At 47.5% G+C, this 21,471-nt stretch overlaps 1 protein-coding gene across 9 annotated transcripts in view; it reads right to left on the reverse strand.

The window, feature by feature from the left end:
* The window catches only part of LDB1 (LIM domain binding 1), a 154,833-nt gene that overhangs the window by 55,646 nt on the left and 77,716 nt on the right, over positions 1-21,471 (reverse strand). For 2 of the 9 annotated variants that reach the window (XM_044300066.1, XM_044300061.1), the window contains exon 1: positions 20,982-21,198. The exons of the other annotated variants lie outside the window; for them this stretch is intronic. In XM_044300066.1, coding sequence (XP_044156001.1) covers positions 20,982-21,006 — 25 coding nt within the window. In that variant the 5' untranslated portion in view covers positions 21,007-21,198. Of the gene's footprint in view, positions 1-20,981; positions 21,199-21,471 lie in introns of those variants that run through there. 9 annotated transcript variants of the gene reach the window in all.

Raw genomic sequence — 21,471 nt, forward strand, 5'->3', positions numbered from 1 at the left:
CGCAGAATACACGAAATCCGCGGTGTGAACTAGCTCTTAGGATGGACCTGCACGTAACAGGTGGGTGGTCACATATAGCAGTGGTATTGATGACGGAGATGCTCTTTGATCACAAACCTACTCCAAGATACCAAGGTGCCCACTATGCCCCCCTGCTGGTCGTGTCCTCCAATGGCTATATCTATAACCATCTCTGGGATGCAATCAAAGGGCCGCCGCAGCAGCTAATGTGGTGGTGTCCTGCAGAAGGCTCCATGCGCATTTCCAAAGAGTGCAAAGAATAATCCGTCCGTATGCGGATCGCCCTCTTACATAATAGCGGGCGCACTTTAAATACTCTCTTTAGATTTTAGACATGTTATAAACCCGCTGTCATCCATAAATGTGAGTCATAGCATGCACAAGTAGTCCTCCATACTCTTCCCCGCACCGCTTGCTGATTTCCCTCTCCACGGAGTTCTGTGCCAGTTCCTTAGTTGATGCAAATCACTGTAGTTACCATGGCAACACGCCGGGACTCCTGTCAATGTAAATGGTGTGATTTGGTGCCATGATGTTTTCTATGGCCAAAATACCAAATATATGCAGCATATCGCCTTATTTATAGCCGAGACTATTAGGATCGATGGCCAGAGATATTTGATTGCTATAATTCAGGGTTCTGTCCTCTCTACCTTGTCACCAGCATAGCTTATAGTGTCCGGTACAGTTAGAATATCTATTTTTCGTGCACCCCATTAAAAGGGCTTGTGCCACGGAAAATATTCTACATTATTCAAACCAGCTCCTGGATCTGAATGCTTTTCTAATTGCATGTCATTAAAAATTTAGTATAGCCATTGAGTTATTTGCTGAAATCTATCTATACAGCGCCACCTGCTGTTTGCTTTTTTCCTTATTTCTTGTTCACCTTACTGACGTGGTCGCACATGCTCAGTTTAAATCTTCACCATCTGTTAGAAGCTGTGGCAGTTACAGAGAAAGAGCTACAGCAGAAAGGACACCCCCCTTGAGAAAGGACACCCCCAGCCTGAAATAAATCTAAAGCAGAGCAACCGGAGCAATAAATAGGGAGATCTCTGGACCCATGTGAGCTACAGGGCTGGTTCTGATTTTCATTTTTTGCACCCGTCATGGCAGAATTCCTTTAATAGAGGAGGCCCCTATGTTCAGGAGTTCATCTCTGGGTTAAAGTGGGTGTCTCCTGTTTTGGAGGGCGTGTCCTATCCTGTATTACACAGACAACCCATTGATTTGAATGGGAAAAGAGTAGTACTTCATCCTCCCCCCCTGCGGAGGCGCTGCAGGGAAACTGAGCGCTTAATGCCAGGTTTTCCTACAGATTACAGCCAATGGCTGGGGGAGACTTTGTGATCAGTCCTCTCTAACAAGTAAGGATTGTCCAAGGTGGAGAGCCCCTTTAAGGCTCAGTGGTTCACAACCCAGATTTAGTGATGTACCCTAGTTGTAGCATGCAGGACCCACAAATGCCCCCTCTGCTCTACACAGAGCATGGGATCCAGCAGTTAACCTCTTCCTGAAGATGTCAACATAAGGTCTGATGGTCAACCATTTGCAAGGGCATATATACCATAGAGGCAAACCATCCAAATGCTATGGGGCCCTTTGATCTCTACTATGTGGCCCCCCAATGACGACAACATCTGCTAAATGACATCATAATATAAGTCTCCGCCTGGGAACACAATTGCAGTAGGGCACATAGGAACAGAAGAGCAGGACGGGCAGTGTGGTGGGTACGTGGTTGGCATGGCTGCCTGCAGTGCTGAGGTCCTGGATATGAATATAAGGGGTACCATCTCATGGGGTCTGCATGTTCTCCCCGTATTTGATTAGGGTTCCTCCTACACTCCAGGACGATGCCCATACAGTAGCTTCACTGGTGTACTTGCAAACTGGCCCGAGCGTGTGTATGAGGCATTGATATTTGGCTTTAGTTGAGAAGGGGGGGGGGGGGTTATACAAGAAAACATGAAATGAGAGCAGAGAAGTCACATCTTTGGCGCATTGCAGAGAAGTAGTAATATGTGCCTGTTTTTGTCTCATATCCTGACAGTAGGGGGCACTGTGGCTATAATGGAGGCACTATGGTTATACCATGGGTGCTGTGGCTATAATGGAGGCACTATGGCTATACCATGGGTGCTGTGGCTATAATGGAGGCACTATGGTTATACCATGGGTGCTGTGGCTATAATGGAGGCATTATGGCTATCATGGAGGCACTATGGCTATACCATGGGTGCTGTGGCTATAATGGAGGCACTATGGCTATACCATGGGTGCTGTGGATATAATGGAGGCACTATGGTTATACCATGGGTGCTGTGGCTATAATGGAGGCACTATGGTTATACCATGGGTGCTGTGGCTATAATGGAGGCACTATGGTTATACCATGGGTGCTGTGGCTATAATGGAGGCATTATGGCTATCATGGAGGCACTATGGCTATACCATGGGTGCTGTGGCTATAATGGAGGCACTATGGTTATACCATGGGTGCTGTGGCTATAATGGAGGCACTATGGCTATAATGGAGGCACTATGGCTATACCATGGGTGCTGTGGCTATAATGGAGGCACTATGGCTATAATGGAGGCACTATGGCTATACCATGGGTGCTGTGGCTATAATGGAGGCACTATGGCTATACCATGGGTGCTGTGGCTATAATGGAGGCACTATGGTTATACCATGGGTGCTGTGGCTATAATAGAGGCACCATGGCCATGAAGGGGACCCTATGGCTTTACTGTGGGTGATGTGGCTATAATGGAGGTACTATGGTTGTACTGTGGGTGAACTGGCACAGGTACTATGGCTGCAGTGTACTGCATGTACTGTGGCTATGATGGAGGCACTGTGGCTGTGATTTGGATACTATAGCTGTACTCTGGCCATGAAGAGGGCGCTATGGCTGTACTGTGGGTATAATTGAGGCACTATGGCCAGGAAGAGGGCATTATGGCTGTACTGTGGGTATAACTGAGGCACTATGGTCATAAAGAGGGAACTGTAACTGTACTGTGGGTGTACTTGAGGCACTATGGCCAGAAGCAGGCAGTATAGCTGAACTGTGGGTATAATTGAGGCACTATGGCTGTACTGTGGGTATAACTGAGGCACTATGGCCATGAATGGGCACTTTGGCTGTACTGTGGGTATAACTGAGGCACTACGGCCATGAAGAGGGCACTATGGCTGTACTGTGGGTATAACTGAGGCACTATGGCCATGAAGAGGTCACTATGGCTGTACTGTGGGTATAACTGATGCACTATGGCCATGAAGAGGTCACTATGGCTGTACTGTGGGTATAACTGAGGCACTATGGCCATGAAGAGGGCACTATGGCTGTACTGTGGGTATAACTGAGGCACTACGGCCATGAATGGGCACTTTGGCTGTACTGTGGGTATAACTGAGGCACTACGGCCATGAAGAGGGCACTATGGCTGTACTGTGGGTATAACTGAGGCACTACGGCCATGAAGGGGCACTTTGGCTGTACTGTGGGTATAACCAGGCTCAGACTGGCCCACAGGGGTACAGGGGAATCCCCCGGTGGGCCCTTGAGCAAGGTGGGCCCCTAGTCTCCCACCCCCTTACACAAGTGGCACATAACACAGTAGACTTACTGCACTACATACATATATTCAATGTACAGCACCTCAACCAGCCTATGTTGATATAAAAAACTTGTTAAATTATTAATTATATTTGAATGTATCCGTATGGTGGGCCCCCAAAATAAATTTTACTGGTGGGCCCTAGGTACCCCAGTCCAACACTGGGTATAACTGAGGCACTATGGCCATGAAGGGGCACTTTGGCTGTACTGTGGGTATAAGGAAAGCACTATGGCTGTGAAGTACTGTGGGGGTACCGCATGCACTGTGGTTATGACTGAAGGAATGGGCTGTGGAGGGGAATCAATGGCTGGCTTGATGGTACTGTGGCTATTATGGAGGCACTGAGGCTGTGAGTGGGGCGCCATGAGGTAAAGGTGTCTGTGGTGGATCCTTGGTACATTGCTGCTGCTGATATAAAATAGGATGATGATGGGAAGCAATGAGATACATAAATATACCACAGGCACAGAGGACTGGACACATGATACATGCAGACGAGGACGTCCTATAGACTTCATAGCAGTATCCATAGAGAGCAGCCCCCGGGCAGTGGCCCTGTGCACGCGGAGAAGGATGTGACACACTTTTATCCTTTGTTATTCAGCCTGTCTCATCCCAACCCCTGCAACAGATTTGCCTTTAGGTCATCAGTAATCCGTGTTCGCAGGCAGAGGAGGGAAACTGATCTGGTGACAAAAAAAGGGACAGATGGCCGTGTCCCAAATAAATACATAAGAAAACTCTCTGCCCTCCTCATCCTCTGGACGGGGGTCATAAAGGTGTAAATACAAGGGCAGAGGGAGGAAACGGCCAAATGCCCACCATGGAATCATCCAGTGTAAAAATAACCCTATCCTTTATTCCGGTGCCACTCCGAAAATGAAAATGGGAGTCGGGGTAATCAAGGGGGGAACGGCAAAACGCAGAGGTATGATAATCCAGGATTGCTACTACATGGGGGACACAAATATTGGTGACAGTTCCTCTGTAAATAATACATATTTTTGCCACCACTAGGGGGAGCTCTGTAGCATGAAAAGTGCTTTGACCCCTATTAAGAATTTTATTCCTATATATAGGGGTATTCCAGTTATATCGAGTTATCCCCTATCCACTGAGTCCAGAGGCTGGACCCCCACCGATCACAAGAATGGGGTCCTTGTACCCTCTGTGGAGCCCTGAAATGAATAGAGGGGCTGATCAAGCATGCACACTGCAGCTCCATTCATCCTCTATAGGACTGCCTTAGATAGCGCTCGGTTATTGAGTCCCATTGAGATGAATGGAGTGACAGTGTGCATGCTCTACCTGCTACTCCATTCATTTAGGCTGAGTTCACACGGGCGAGATTTCCGCGCGGGTGCAATGCAGTAGGTGAACGCATTGCACCTGCACTGAATCCTGACCCATTCATTTCAATGGGGCTGTGCACATGAGCGTTTTTTTTTCATGCATCAGTTCTGCAATGCTTTAAAATCGCAGCATGTTCTATATTCTGCGTTTTTCACGCAGCCCTGGCTCCATAGAAGTGAATGGGGCTGCGTTAATAACGCATTGCATCTGCAAGCAAGTGCGGATGCGATGCGTTTTTCACTGATGGTTGCTAGGAGATGTTGTTTGTAAACCTTCAGTTTTTTATCACGCGCGTGAAAAACGCATCAAAACGCATTGCACCCGCGCGGAAAAAACTGAACAACTAAACGCAATTGCAGCCAAAACTGACTGAACTTGCTTGCAAAATAGTGCGAGTTTCACTGAACGCACCCTGAACGCATCCGGACCAAATCTGTCACGCTCGTGTGAACTCAGCCTTAGGCTACATTCACACGTCAGTATTTTTCTATTCTTCTTTCCGTTTATTGCGGATCCGTTGTTCCTGAAAATGTTTCCGTATGTCATCCGTTTTTTGTGGATCCGCAAAAAACGGAAACATGTATACATTTCAATAATCAAATAAAGTTGTTTGGATTTCTTTGAAAAAAATAAATAAATAAAAAAAAAAAATATTTGCTATGTGTTTCCAGGAACGGATTCCGCAAAAAACGGAAGACATACGGAATGACATCCGAATGTCTTCCGTTTTTTGCGGAACCATTGACTTTGCATTGTACCAGGATCCGATTTTTCAGGAACATAATAGGACATGTTTTATATTTAAACGGACATGCGGAACGGAACAACGGAAACGGACAGCACACATTGTGCTGTACGATTTTTTCCAGGACCCATTGAAAATGAATGGGTCCTGATCTGTTCCGCAAAAAACGGAACAGATCAGGAAAGAAAAAACGGACGTGTGAATGGACCCTTAAGGGAACGGGGGCTAATTGACTACCTCTATATTTAATTACTATACATGTACATATATAATCTTCAACCTGGGTATTTTACAATATGTCGCATGTCCATTGACTCTCACTGAGTTACGATGTGGGATATGTCGACTATTCTCCTCAATGTGTGTGGTATTGTAGATATACTAATTTAAATATAGTTCTCTCTATTATTATCCCATTGGCCTTGTCTAAGGGTGCTTTCACACTAGCGTTATTCTTTTCCGGTATTGAAATCCGGTAAAGGGTCTACTCTACGCATCAGTTTTCATCCTAATGCATTCTGAATGGAAAGCAATCCGTTCAGTATGCATCAGGATGTCTTCCGTTCCGTCCCTTGTACGGTATGTGACCGGACAAAATACTGCACTTGCCGGATCCAGCAATAATTTCCATAGAGATGTATTAATGCCGGATCCGGTACCAAGTGTTCCGGAAAATGCCGCATCGGACATAGGAGGAGCTATTTTTGCTTTTGATCTTTAAATACCGAATCCGGGATTCCGGATAATACCGGATGAGACGGATCCGGTAAAAAAGGCTTTCCGCTTGTACTCGGCTTGCCGGAATAAAAAAACGCTAGTGTGAAAGTAACCTAAACTGCCTGGTATTGGCTTCTCTTCTGTAGCATACATTTTTGGGGCTTTGGCCCTATTTTTTATATTTGTGTTATTATTTGTAAGATTAATACATTCTACTTTTCTATTATGGTCTATTATTTACTCTGTATGGGGTCATTGGCGTTGCTATATATGGGGTGGTCTCAATCTCAGAATCTGCCAGCAAACCAGCGAGTCGGCTGTAATAACGGCCATATTAGTCATTACTTGCCTATTCCAGAAACCTATAAGGGCTGGAGATAATTATTGAAGGCTAGCATTTAATGACAGCCAGCAGAGATTTTAACAACGATGTATTATTGATGCACAAAGTATGTTATACACTAAATAAACTGGATGTGCTGTATCTGGAATCTCTCTTAAAGGGGTTGTCCAGGATTATAAAAACATGGCTGCTCACATCCAAAAACAGCGCCTCACTTGTCCACAATCTGTGGCTGGTATTGCCGTTCAGTTTAATTAAAATAAATCGGACTGACCTGCAATACCAAACATCACATTAAAAAAACACCATAGTCAGCCTCTCCCCCCAATCTGAAATGGCTGATACCAGGGGACAATAGCCTGCGGAAAACAGGTTTCTGTTAGAACTTGCATTCGATAACATTGCATTAGAAGGACCAACGTGACAGCCAATATCGGATACATTACAAATATTTCCACCTCTAATCCCAGGGCAGAGAATGGTCCTCACCACGATCCGCCTTCATTCTAATGTCATTGGGGGTTTCCTGATGCTTCCTAGTCATCTGATGCTGAAGGAAACATATCGGTTAGGCTACATGCACACGACCGTATGTGTTTTGCGGTCCGCCCCAAAAAACGGATGTCATCTGTATGCCATCCGTTTTTTAGTTTTTTTTTGCGGATCCATTGTAACAATGCCTAAAACGGACAAGAATAGGACATGTTCTATTTTTTTTGCGGGGCTACGGACCGGACATACTGATGCGGGCTTGAATAGGTCCGCACCCTATCCGCAAAAAAAAACGGAAACAAACAACGTTCGTGTGCATGTAGCCTTGAGGCCTCCTGCACACGAACGTGTGCGCCCCGTTGCCGTATTGCGGACCGCATTTGCGGATCCGCAATACACAGGTGCCGTTCCGTGGGCATTCACTTCAATGGGTCCAAAAATCCGGAGATGCGGAATGGTGCGGGACGGAAGCACGGAACGTAACCCTACGGAAGCACTACGGAGTGCTTCCGTGGGATTTCATCCTGTACTTTCATTCCGCAAAAAGATAGAACATGTCCTATCTTTTTGCGGAACGGCCGGATCCCGGACCCATTAAAATTAATGGGTCCGCAATCCGCTGCGGCTGCCCCACGGACGGTGTTCGTGCATTGCAGCCCGCAATTTGCGGGCCACAGCACGACCACGGGGCGCACACGTTAGTGTGCAGAAGGCCTAAGTTGGATTTTCCCAGCCTTTTGTATAACCAGAGATAAGAGGCCTCAGAGGTTTCAGCGGCCGCCCTTCTCCCTGGTATACAGATAACATGCATGCTTAAAGGGGTTTTCTGAGATCATCAGTATCTGATCGGTGGGGGTCCAACTCCCGGGACCCCTGCCGATCAGCTGTTTGAGAAGGCAGCGGGGGTCCTGTGAGCACCAAGGCCTTCTCTTGGCTTTTCCTAGGCCAGTGACGAGACGTTCATTGGTCACGTGGACTAGGTGCAGCTCATTGACTTTTATGCGGATGAGCGCGATACCAAGCACATCAGCTATACAATGTACAGCGCTGTACTTGGTGAGCTGCGAGAAGGCAGCGGCGCTCACAGGAACGCCATTGCCTTCTCAAACAGCTGATAGACGGGGTCCCAGGTGTGGGACTCCTCCGATCATGTGCTGATGACCTATCCAGAGTGTAAGTCATCAGTATAAAAATCTCAGAAAACCCCTTTAATGCAAATTATTTTCCTAAGCTATAAAATGAATCAATTTTGCAACAATAAAAATGATTCAATAATCTGCAACTGTTTTCTGTCTACATCTCTCATCTGTCTCCATGGTTACAGACTACAAACACACCCTGTGTAGTCGGATCCTGCTGTCCTATGCTACTATCTTCTATCCACCTCCTCTTCTATCCCCTCTTTTTGGACAGCCGTTTTTCACTTTCTGTTCCATTGCGTTTTGATGGCAAGAATACCACAGCCTGCTGCGCCTTGTCAAAAATCCCAGAACCAGCCAGTAATCCTTCAGGAGCTATCTTGGCTATGTTAATGCATGGACGCCATGGCCCTAGTGTGAATAGAGACTTACACATGACTGCAGGGCGAAATTATGCACTTGGTTTGTTAGGCCCTGTGGCGAAACCAACCTCGCCACTGGGTTTTGGAGGGGGCTGTTTGAAGGCCTCTTGCCTCAGGATTATGGCCCATAGTAACTTTAAAGGAGAAGACAGACCGGCCGCACAGCTTAAATCTGCCTGTAGAATTGTATTTTATGTTATTATGCGTTCGGTTAAATTGAATGTTATGTGAGGGCACCCAGATAGCTAATATTATTGTATTCGTGTATTCTGAGTGCCATTCACCTAATGATATGCACTCAGACTTGAGCTATCTGGGGATATGTTAAATGTCTGTGTTTGCTGTGGGGGTGTGCCATTGTGTGTTTGGGTGGTGATTCCTGTCCTGTTGTCTCCACATGTGTATTGGTGATCTCCCTTTGTCCTGAGAGATAATTGGATTGCCTTCGGTTGTCTCTGGGACAGAGAGGAGGAAACCATGATGCATTGTGGGGATGTGTTGTATCTGTCCTGTGTCGCAGTCTCCCTTCTGGTCCTCTAGGGGGCGGGAACGATTGGTTGCTGTACTTGCATTGTGTGTGTTGTAAGGTATTGATTGGTTGGATTTCAAAACCCTGTGGGCAGTACTATGTATGTTTCTTATGAATAAAAAAGACTGTACTTGAAGTACAGTCAGACCACTGCTGACCCTCAACACGGAGCCTTGTCTCGTTATTGGGGGGATTCCCTGTATGCTGTTGGAGACTGATTGCCAGGAGTGTAAGCTGACTGTACGCTTTTCCTGTTCGTCTGCCAGCAGCTATTCGCGAGGTTCCAGTTTGGAGTGCTATTTTGTATCCAGTTCGGGAGGTTGGTGTTCTGCAGTAGCTGTGCCTGTCTCTCAGAAAGGGGCATATCGCCTAAACGGATTGTAACCCCTTGTCTGCTGAAACGGTGCCGTTACATTGGTGGCAAGCAGCGGGATCGTTCCTACAGCCAGAAGGACAGCTACAGGAGACACCATTTCTGTGGATTCTACAATTTAAGGGCAACGCATGTCTCAGTACAGCGACCCTAAAAGCACCAGGATGGAACCAGCAGTGGAGTACAGATACTCTGTTGAGTAATTTGACCGTATGATGTGGTTGCGGCTGAACTTCTTCAGACCCAATCCAGCTGAGAAATCCGTGAAGTTTGTGAGGAGTCTAGTGTTCAAGACCCTACTATACCGGGCAGAAGGTGACGGTCAGCTGCCACGTTGGGTGGACCTCCATCGGAAGTTACAGTTGCGGGACAGAGGGAGCCCAGTCTCCAGTCCCCAGCGGCAGTGTGAAGTGCAGGGAGGGGAGAGCAGCGGCCTCCCTCCCCAGCGGCAGGCTGAGTTACAGGGGGCAGAGGTAGTTGTTCCTGCCCCCCAGCAGCAGCATGATTTTTTGGGAATTGGGAGCCTAGTCTCCATTCCCCAGCGGCCGTGTGATGTACAGGGAATTGGGAGCCGAGTCTCCATTCCCCAGCGGCAGGCGGAGTTACAGGGGGCAGAGACAGTCGGTCCTGTCCCCCAGCAGCAGGATTTGTTGGGAACTGGGAGCCTAGTCTCCATTCCCCAGCGGCAGCTCAACGCACCAGGGGGAGACAGTAAGCCCCACAACTGTGCAGATGGGACCGTGGTCTCTGCACTCACAGCACAGGGGGTAGCGACAGTCGGTCCTGTCCCCCAGCAACAGGGCTGTTTAGCCAAAGAGGAGACAGTCGGTCTCCCCCTCAAACAACCAGATCCCCAGCCATCTCCGCAGGGATACCAGGAGGAGGAGGTAAGCGAGCCCTCCCCTTCCCAGCTACTTCCCAACCGAGTTCTGGGGGCAGGGGATGAGCCTGCAATACCCACTGATCCCTTCCCAGCGGAAGAGCTGGCATCAGGGCAGAGAGCCGCTAGCCTCTGCTCCACCGACCCCCTTGTTACAGGACTGGCTTCTACCCCCCTCACCCCAGCGGTAGAGCTGGCATCTGGGCAGAGCGCAGTCGGCCTCTGCCCACCAAGTACCTACAGCTCCAAGCTGGAGAACCACAAAGCAAGGAGTAGCAGATGCCCACTCAACAGCTGGGGACCTACAGAACAGAGCCAGGCCCCAAAATTCAACAGGTCCAGTATTTTGTTGTGGGTGGCCTGCCAGACTAACTCAGGTACCGACCAGCGTGAGGTCAGGTATCTGGTTAGTCTTCCCTGGGGGGGGGGGGGGAGATGCGTGGCAAAACCAACCTCGCCACGGTGTTTTGGAGGGGGCTGTTTGAAGGCCTCTTGCCTCAGGATTATGGCCCATAGTAACTTTAAAGGAGAAGACAGACCGGCCGCACAGCTTAAATCTGTCTGTAGAATTGTATTTTATGTTATTATGCGTTCGGTTAAATTGTATGTTATGTGAGGGCACCCAGATAGCTAATATTATTGTATTCGTGTATTCTGAGTGCCATTCACCTAATGATATGCACTCAGACTTGAGCTATCTGGGGATATGTTAAATGTCTGTGTTTGCTGTGGGGGTGTGCCATTGTGTGTTTAAATGGTGATGTCTGTCCTGTTGTCTCCACATGTGTATTGGTGATCTCCCTTTGTCCTGAGAGATAATTGGATTGCCTTCGGTTGTCTCTGGGACAGAGAGGAGGAAACCATGATGCATTTTGGGGATGTGTTGTATCTGTTCTGTGTCGCAGTCTCCCTTCTGGTCCTCTAGGGGGCGGGAACGATTGGTTGCTGTACTTGCATTGTGTGTGTTGTAAGGTATTGATTGGTTGGATTTCAAAACCCTGTGGGCAGTACTATGTATGTTTCTTATGAATAAAAGAGGCTGTACTTGAAGTACAGTCAGACCACTGCTGACCCTCAAGACGGAGCCTTGTCTCGTTATTGGGGGGATTCCCTATATGCTGTTAGAGACTAATTGCCAGGAGTGTAAGCTGACTGTACGCTTTTCCTGTTCGTCTGTCAGCAGCTATTCGCGAGGTTCCAGTTTGGAGTGCTATTTTGTATCCAGTTCGGGAGGTTGGTGTTCTGCAGTAGCTGTGCCTGTCTCTCAGAAAGGGGCATATCGCCTAAACGGATTTTAACCCCTTGTCTGCTGAAACGGTGCGTTACAGGCCCCTTTCACACAAGCGAGTTTTCCGCCCGGGTGCGATGCGTGACGTGAACGCATTGCACCCGCACTGAATCCTGACCCATTCATTTCAATCGGTCTGTGTACATTTTTTTCACGCATCAGTTCTGCGTTGCGTGAAAATCGCAGCATGTTCTATATTCAGCGTTTTTCACGCAGTCCTGGCCCCATAGAAGTGAATGGAGCTGCGTGAAAAACGCATTGCATCCGCAAGCAAGTGCGGGTGCGATGCGTTTTTCACTGATGGTTGCTAAGAGATGTTGTTTGTAAACATTCAGCTTTTTATCACGTGCGTGAAAAACGCATCAAAACGCATTGCACCCGCGCGGAAAAAACAGAACAACTGAACGCAATCGCAGACAAAACTTGCTTGCAAAATGGTGCGAGTTTCACTGAACGCATCCGGAGCCAGGCCGAGGCCTTAGAAGTCTGTAACCTTTGAGAGTCATTGGTCTGCAAAGGAGCTGTATACACAAAATGGCTGATTCTAGTTTGGATGCATTATGTGAATTAAAGGGAAGTTATTTGATATAAATTTAGATACTGTGATAAAAAGCATTGTACGGCCCTTGGCTCCAGCATGGTAACTCAGTTTACGGGCTTATGCAGACAAACCTGGTTTGGTTCCGCATCCGAGACGCATTTTTTTGTGGCTCAGATCCAAACCCATTCACTTCAATAGGGCCGCATGTCCATTTTGTGGACAAGAATACACATATCTATAATGGGCCGCCCATTCCGTAAATTGCGGAATGAACACGGGCAGCATCCTTGTTTTGCAGATCCGCTATTTGTGGACCGCAAAACACGGCACGTTCGTGTGCATGAGCCTGAAAGCAGTAAGCTCACATGTTTGTTCCCTAAACCACATCACAGTTTTACCTACAATGCATTTCTTCCTTTCTGGGATAAGTTCATCCCTTTAAATGAACTCCAGCCGGTAAGTCGGCCTATGCTGTGTAGAGCATGGCGGTTGTACGTGGGCAAGCATAAATGAGCTCATCTGTGTGACTAATGTCATATGGTAAGAAAAACACTATTAGGCCCATGGAAGTATTGCAGCCCGCAAACGGTGGGTCGGCAATCCACGGCCGCTGGCCGTGTGCACCACGCATCACGGATGTGGACCCATTCACTTGAATGGGTCCGCAATTCCGGAGATGCGGAACGGAGTCACGGAACGGAACACCGGAAGCACTACAGAGTTCTTCTCAGGTGTTTCTTTCCGTTGTTCCGCAACTGCAAATAAATAGGACTTGTCATATTTCTTTGTGGTGCCGACAGACCACGGACCCATTCAAGTTGAATGGGTCCGGCCCGCTGCACGGATGTTGCCGTTGCATTGGGGACCGCAATTGGCCGTGTGCATGAGGCCTTAATGGTATATAAGGTTATATCTCCATCCATAGTGAAAAACATTGCCTTGATCCTTTCATGAACCTGCTCTCCTATGTCCATTGCTTTCAATCAGTAGAGTGTGGTCGTCTGCTGAAGACCTCCAAATTTAGCAATCTGCTGGAAAGAGCTTCTTCTAATCTGGAGGACTCAGCTGGGTTATATATCATATGGTCTCCATGTAATTTGAATGAGAGCCATGTAATACCACATTCCTCCTAGCGGGGGCACTGCAGAAGGAATGTGTGGCTGTCTGCAGCATCCCTTTCATGGTAATATGGTAAGAGCGGATTTCTTTGTGGGGTTCTTAACCTTTTTTTTTTTATCTCCCAGAGTACCCCAAACATTGAATTTTTTTTGCCCCATAGACCTGTTTTTCATGTCAGTACTTTCCTTCCCCTGTTTTCGGCATCACTGCATCCTGGCAGGATGTTTACCTGCAGAACTTCCTGTTTTCACCAGCTTCCTGCTTTCTAACCAAACCCACTGTAATGTTTCTCAACCTGCTCCATCTGCCACACTGTTTCCTCTGCGGCAGTCACGCCACCGACATAGACATGTCAGCCCCATAGACAGCCCCATAGACATGAATGGGAGCGGTGGCCGCGCATGCGCGGTGCGCTCCTTTTCACTTCAATGGGAGAGGCGGGGAGCTGCGCCTGGTGGTGGATGGACCCCGGGAAACCCAGGGGTCCTCCAGCCACAACTCTCCCCGGCTCCGTTCTCCTTGTAGGTGCGGGTCCCAGAGGTGGTATCCTAGTGATATGCCCCCATTGTCTAAGATGGGATAACTTCTTTAACAACGTTGCAAGCTATAAAATAAGGAAATATATGGTTTTAATAAGCATGAACGACCCTACCAAGCAATATGGTATTTGAGAAATTATCATGGAAACCCAGATTTTTTTCCTCAATTTATGGGAAATCGTTTCTTTCCTGACCCATAACATCATCCAAATAAAACTGCCTTACAGTGCTCGCATACCGCCATACCGAGAACACATAACAGTGCCGTACACTAACTAATGTAACAGTGCAAATTACAGCACAAACTCCATGCCATACAGTGCCAAAATGTTACCATACAGAGAGTAAGCTGAGGGCAGGTCACACAAGATGGATTGTTGGAAACCACATGGAACAACACGTGCCGTAAATCCAAAGTAAGTACTTTCTGAAATGGGATGGGGGGGGGGGGTTGGAAACGGGGATATGGGCCCCTGGTGCCATGGGTGCCAACAAGCTACACATTACATTGGCCAGGGTATTTAGGCTAGGGCTACACAGCAACATGCGTTGCGCGACTTCTTGTCGCTGAAAAGTCACGCAACCTTTTTTATGATGATAGTCAATGGTGTTGCACTAGGACATGCAACATGTGAAACGACAGTTACAAAAAATCCATTGCAGACGCAGCATGTGGCAGTGTGACACCACTGACAAAAAATGAGTGTCGCGCGACACATGGAGTGTAGATGTTCCCATTTTGGCGCCCTGTAGCCCTAGTCTTAAAGACAATAAAACACAGTGCCTCACCTGTCCACAGGTTGCGTGCGGTATTTCAGCTTAGTCCCATTAACTTCAATCAAGCTCAGATGTAATACCAGACACAACCCATGGACAGGGGTGGCGCTGTTGCTGGAAGAAAGCAGCCATGTTATTCTAATCCTTGGCCACCCCTTTAATTTCTAGGATCCACAAGTTCAACTCCGCTCCTGGCTGGGGAGGCTACTAATGTACATTACATGCCTTGTAAAGTATCCAGTGGCGTAACTACCATAGCGGCAGACCATGTGACTACTATGGGGCCCAGGGCAAGAGGAGGCCCAGTCCTAGTTGGGATCATCTCCTCTTCTACTGGGGTGAAAACTTGGTCAGGACTCTACCCTCTAAAAGGAGAAACTTTTAGCAAATGAAGCAGTGGAAAAATGGCCAAGGGTCATTGAAAGGGGTTTCGGCAGTAACCCCTTCTGTCCTGTGTGGGGGGCCTGGTTTGATCCTTGCTATGGGGCCCTTACTTCTCTATGTACGCCACTGAATGCATCCTTTATTACAACATTGCCATCATTACTGTGAAAAATACTGAACAAAAAACCCCAAATGTAAAACCAAAAGATAAACCGTAAAGAACAGGCTATCACCCCCTAACCAAAGGAGATCAGCAGCTGCTGAAAACACGATTACGCCTATCTTCCTGCAGCACGTGTGTTAGGATGCCATGCGTGTAACATAGATAGACCCAACAGGACATCGGGGTGTAATACGTGGCAAAGAGGTATAAGCTGTACTACATTACACTTCCACGCAATCAGCCCCGGACATGATTCTGGGTGTTAGTTCATGCTGGAGCCAGTGGTTCTACATGATATTTGGAGCCATACACTACATAAGATTTGTATATGTCACATAACGTAAAAATATGTGAACATGGGGTCTATGAAGAAGGCAGAACTCTAGTCTCTACCAGGCATGCTCAACCTGCGGCCCTCCAGCTGTTGCAAAACTACAACTCCCAGCATGCCCGAGCAGCCTACAGCAGGGCATTGTGAGAGTTGTAGTTTTACAACAGCTGGAGGGCCGCAGGTTGAGCATGCCTGCTTATACCATTCAGTGCCCAAATAATACCTCTATATAGAATCCAATTCATTTTACCATATAGTGCACACATAATACTGCTGTATATTTCCAATACAATGCTTTTAATTATTGCCCAAATAATACCGCAATGCAATGTCCAAATAATACTGCAACAGAATGACCAAATAATAACACCATGTATTTATAACCCGGTACTGTCCTTCAAAGGCCAAATAATACTGCCTTACAATGTCCCAAAAATACCGCAATTCTAAATAATATATTTACTACACAAAGGATACCCCCCCTATATTTCTATCAATACTTTCTTTCAATGCCCAAATAATACCACCATATATTTCAACACAGAACTGTCATTCAATGGCCAAATAATACTGTCCTGCAAAGTCCAAAAAATACCACAGTGCCCAAATAATACACAAATAATACCACCATATATTTCCAACCCAATGTTTTCATTCAATTCACAAATAATGAACCATTCAATGCCCAAATGATACTGCCATACAATACACAAATAATACCGCCTTATGTTTCAAACACAATACTTTCATTCCAAGTTCAAATAATGCCACCATACAGTGCCCAACTTATGCCGCCATATACGGCCAAGTAGTAAATCGGATAATGATAAAGCACTCGGTGGTCCAGGGCGGAAATAAAAAAGGCTTCCATGCTCTTGGTGAATCAGACCTTGGCGGCCCCCTAGGACATGGGGGCCCGGGCAATCTGATACCCCCTAAAACTAGCTCTGTGTATAGTCCGGACAGAATGTACAATCTCGGCAGATTCTGCTGATGTCAGTGGGATTCTAAACAAGCTGATGTCTGTTTTTCTTTATGTTGGAAGCCGATTTAGCAAGATGTGTATGTACGTCTAATGTGTATGGGGGCCTGCCGAATCCCCCGTCAGCAGGTGTCCGGGGAGATAAGGATCGGACTATTTGGATTTCAACAGCATCATCCATTTATTCCCCAGGAGATTAGTCACTGCCAGACAAGCCTGGCGACCCCCCCCCCCCCCCCCTTCCCTTGGGATCGGGAGTGATGGCCGCTAGCCGAGCGCCACATATTAGATAGCTATTGGCTATTCACTGTCTCTCCAGAACCCTCCATATACACGCACACTTGGCTCAGCCGAGCATGTATGTTTCCTGAATCGGGAGTGGGGAATAAGCCTCTGCCAAAGAAGTCTGGGAGCAGCTTATCTCCCCAAGAACGTAAGGATCAGGCAGTTGAAATCCAACATGCCCAATCCTTACAGAGGTTGTGCAAAAATTGGGGGGCGTGATTTGCCAAAAGGTTTTTTAACGAGGTAAGGTTTTTTGTTGGGAAGCATGGGAAGCAGGTCAGTCATCTTCCCTTTGAAAGTCCCGCAGAATGGGGGTTTCCAAAAACCACCTCATTCTTGCACAAACCCTTTAAATCCCCAGTATCTGCCATTGGAGGAGCCCAACCTTTTCTTGATCTTTAAATCCTGAAACATCTGCTATCAGGTGTAGAGATAGGGGGTCTCCATACAGATTAGTCTATCACTTCAGGAGCCAAATGTCCCAGTACTTCAACGGAAAATTTCCTAAAAAGCAGTTCCAAAAAGACTTTGCCACCAACCGGTAGACAATCATAGCCCATCTGTATGTATTGGGTCACTTTTTTAGGTGCAGAACAAACAAAGCTCTCACCACAAGTCAGAACTGTCTACAAGTCCTAACGAAAGGACTACGACAGAGGGGACTACGCTGAATGTAGCCAGAGAGGTAGTACTGGTCCAGGAACCCTGGTGGTTAGCACACAGTCGTGGCCCATCTGCATGTATTACCTGAGTCTGGGTCACTATTTTTAGGTGCAGAACCAGCTAAGCTCTCACTACAAGTCAGAATTGTCTACAAGTCCTAACCATAGGACTACGACAGAGGGGACTACGCTAAATGTAGCCAGAGAGGTAGTATTGGTCCAGGAACCCTGGTGGTTAGCACACAGTCATGGCCCATCTGCATGTATTATCTGAGTCTGGGTCACTATTTTTAGGTGCAGAACCAGCTAAGCTCTCACTGCAAGTCAGAATTGTCTACAAGTCCTAACCATAGGACTACGACAGAGGGGACTACGCTGAATGTAGCCAGAGAGGTAGTATTGGTCCAGGAACCCTGGTGGTTAGCACACAGTCGTGGCCCATCTGCATGTATTATCTGAGTCTGGGTCACTATTTTTAGGTGCAGAACCAGCTAAGCTCTCACTGCAAGTCAGAATTGTCTACAAGTCCTAACCATAGGACTACGACAGAGGGGACTACGCTGAATGTAGCCAGAGAGGTAGTATTGGTCCAGGAACCCTGGTGGTTATCACACAGTCGTGGCCCATCTGCATGTATTATCCGAGTCTGGGTCACTATTTTTAGGTGCAGAACCAGCTAAGCTCTCACTGCAAGTCAGAATTGTCTACAAGTCCTAACGAAAGGACTACGACAGAGGGGACTACGCTGAATGTAGCCAGAGAGGTAGGTCCAGGAACCCTGGTGGTTAGCACACAGTCGTGGCCCATCTGCATGTATTACCAGAGTCTGGGTCACTTTTTTAGGTGCAGAACCAGCTAAGCTCTCACTACAAGTCAGAATTGTCTACAAGTCCTAACCATAGGACTACGACAGAGGGGACTACGCTAAATGTAGCCAGAGAGGTAGTATTGGTCCAGGAACCCTGGTGGTTAGCACACAGTCGTGGCCCATCTGCATGTATTACCTGAGTCTGGGTCACTATTTTTAGGTGCAGAACCAGCTAAGCTCTCACTACAAGTCAGAATTGTCTACAAGTCCTAACCATAGGACTACGACAGAGGGGACTACGCTGAATGTAGCCAGAGAGGCAGTATTGGTCCAGGAACCCTGGTGGTTAGCACACAGTCGTGGCCCATCTGCATGTATTATCTGAGTCTGGGTCACTATTTTTAGGTGCAGAACCAGCTAAGCTCTCACTGCAAGTCAGAATTGTCTACAAGTCCTAACCATAGGACTACGACAGAGGGGACTACGCTAAATGTAGCCAGAGAGGTAGTATTGGTCCAGGAACCCTGGTGGTTAGCACACAGTCGTGGCCCCTCTGCATGTATTATCTGAGTCTGGGTCACTATTTTTAGGTGCAGAACCAGCTAAGCTCTCACTGCAAGTCAGAATTGTCTACAAGTCCTAACCATAGGACTACGACAGAGGGGACTACGCTGAATGTAGCCAGAGAGGTAGTATTGGTCCAGGAACCCTGGTGGTTATCACACAGTCGTGGCCCATCTGCATGTATTATCCGAGTCTGGGTCACTATTTTTAGGTGCAGAACCAGCTAAGCTCTCACTGCAAGTCAGAATTGTCTACAAGTCCTAACCATAGGACTACGACAGAGGGGACTACGCTGAATGTAGCCAGAGAGGCAGTATTGGTCCAGGAACCCTGGTGGTTAGCACACAGTCGTGGCCCATCTGCATGTATTATCTGAATCTGGGTCACTATTTTAGGTGCAGAACCAGCTAAGCTCTCACTGCAAGTCAGAATTGTCTACAAGTCCTAACGAAAGGACTACGACAGAGGGGACTACGCTGAATGTAGCCAGAGAGGTAGGTCCAGGAACCCTGGTGGTTAGCACACAGTCGTGGCCCATCTGCATGTATTACCAGAGTCTGGGTCACTTTTTTAGGTGCAGAACCAGCTAAGCTCTCACTACAAGTCAGAATTGTCTACAAGTCCTAACCATAGGACTACGACAGAGGGGACTACGCTAAATGTAGCCAGAGAGGTAGTATTGGTCCAGGAACCCTGGTGGTTAGCACACAGTCGTGGCCCATCTGCATGTATTACCTGAGTCTGGGTCACTATTTTTAGGTGCAGAACCAGCTAAGCTCTCACTACAAGTCAGAATTGTCTACAAGTCCTAACCATAGGACTACGACAGAGGGGACTACGCTGAATGTAGCCAGAGAGGCAGTATTGGTCCAGGAACCCTGGTGGTTAGCACACAGTCGTGGCCCATCTGCATGTATTATCTGAGTCTGGGTCACTATTTTTAGGTGCAGAACCAGCTAAGCTCTCACTGCAAGTCAGAATTGTCTACAAGTCCTAACCATAGGACTACGACAGAGGGGACTACGCTGAATGTAGCCAGAGAGGTAGTATTGGTCCAGGAACCCTGGTGGTTATCACACAGTCGTGGTCCATCTGCATGTATTATCTGAGTCTGGGTCACTTTTTTAGGTGCAGAACCAGCTAAGCTCTCACTACAAGTCAGAATTGTCTACAAGTCCTAACAAAAGGACTACGACAGAGGGGACTACGCTGAATGTAGCCAGAGAGGTAGTATTGGTCCAGGAACCCTGGTGGTTATCACACAGTCGTGGCCCATCTGCATGTATTATCCGAGTCTGGGTCACTTTTTTAGGTGCAGAACCAGCTAAGCTCTCACTACAAGTCAGAATTGTCTACAAGTCCTAAAGATAGGACTACGTTGTAATATAGCCAGAGAGGCAGCATTGGTCCTGAAACCGCGGTGGTTAGCAACGATGCACCAGATGGTCCAGTGGCAGCCGTTCGCACAACGGCGCTTTACGACATTGTCCGGTATCATCTCAGAGCCGTGATACAGCAGAATCCAAACGTTTGTAGTCTTAGGGATCGGAACATAATATTGCGATGGCAACGTGCTCGCCCCATCCACCAGGTGTATAACTATAGGGCGGTACAAATTTATAATGTCCTGCTATAACTTACTGGTCCAGAGCCCCGTGGAAGATACCCCACTCAGCCACAAAAAAAAAAAAAAGCCTGATATTAACCCTTTCCTTGAGCAAATATAGGCTATTGCAACGCCTTTCACATCCACCCTGGACTCAGAGAAGTGCAACGCAACACAAATACCCCATATCCATCATTCAGTGACATACGGTTAACAGTTTCGCAACCGTAGATGTCTCCCAATTCTTGGCCGTAACTCTGGGACCGCCGTCATTTTTCTTACCTGCGATGTCAAAGTCTTCAGCCATTTTTTTAAAGGGTCCTGTGCTTTCCGTCTCATCAATGACAAAAATAGAAGCCTGAGGAAGGAGGAATCCCTCTCGTCAGACACCGGGGGGTCCCCTCGCTGTCATGCACAAGTGTCCGTCATCACACAGGATGGGTCCAGGCTGCTGTGACAGCTCCTGCGGAGGCTGCCTTGTGTGCTGTGGGTTGCATGCACACCCCGCCCTCTACCACAGGAAACCATCTCTTCAACCTGAGGGAGAGCTGATAGCAGCCCAGCCTGCAGAAGAGGTGGGGGGGAGGGAGATGGCTCCCCAGGGACTAAGTCAGCAATCCGCATTAGCAACATTGATAAGAACTACTGAACCCCCCCCCCATCCTTGGTACAAAGCCTAGATGTGTTCGCAGATCATGGGGGTCATTCTCCAAAGACAAAGCATTCAATGCTGTAACAAGGCCAAGTCTATTGTGCAATGCACTGCACGTAG

The sequence above is a fragment of the Bufo gargarizans genome, chromosome 6 (assembly GCF_014858855.1).
Source record: "Bufo gargarizans isolate SCDJY-AF-19 chromosome 6, ASM1485885v1, whole genome shotgun sequence".
NCBI lineage: Eukaryota > Metazoa > Chordata > Amphibia > Anura > Bufonidae > Bufo > Bufo gargarizans.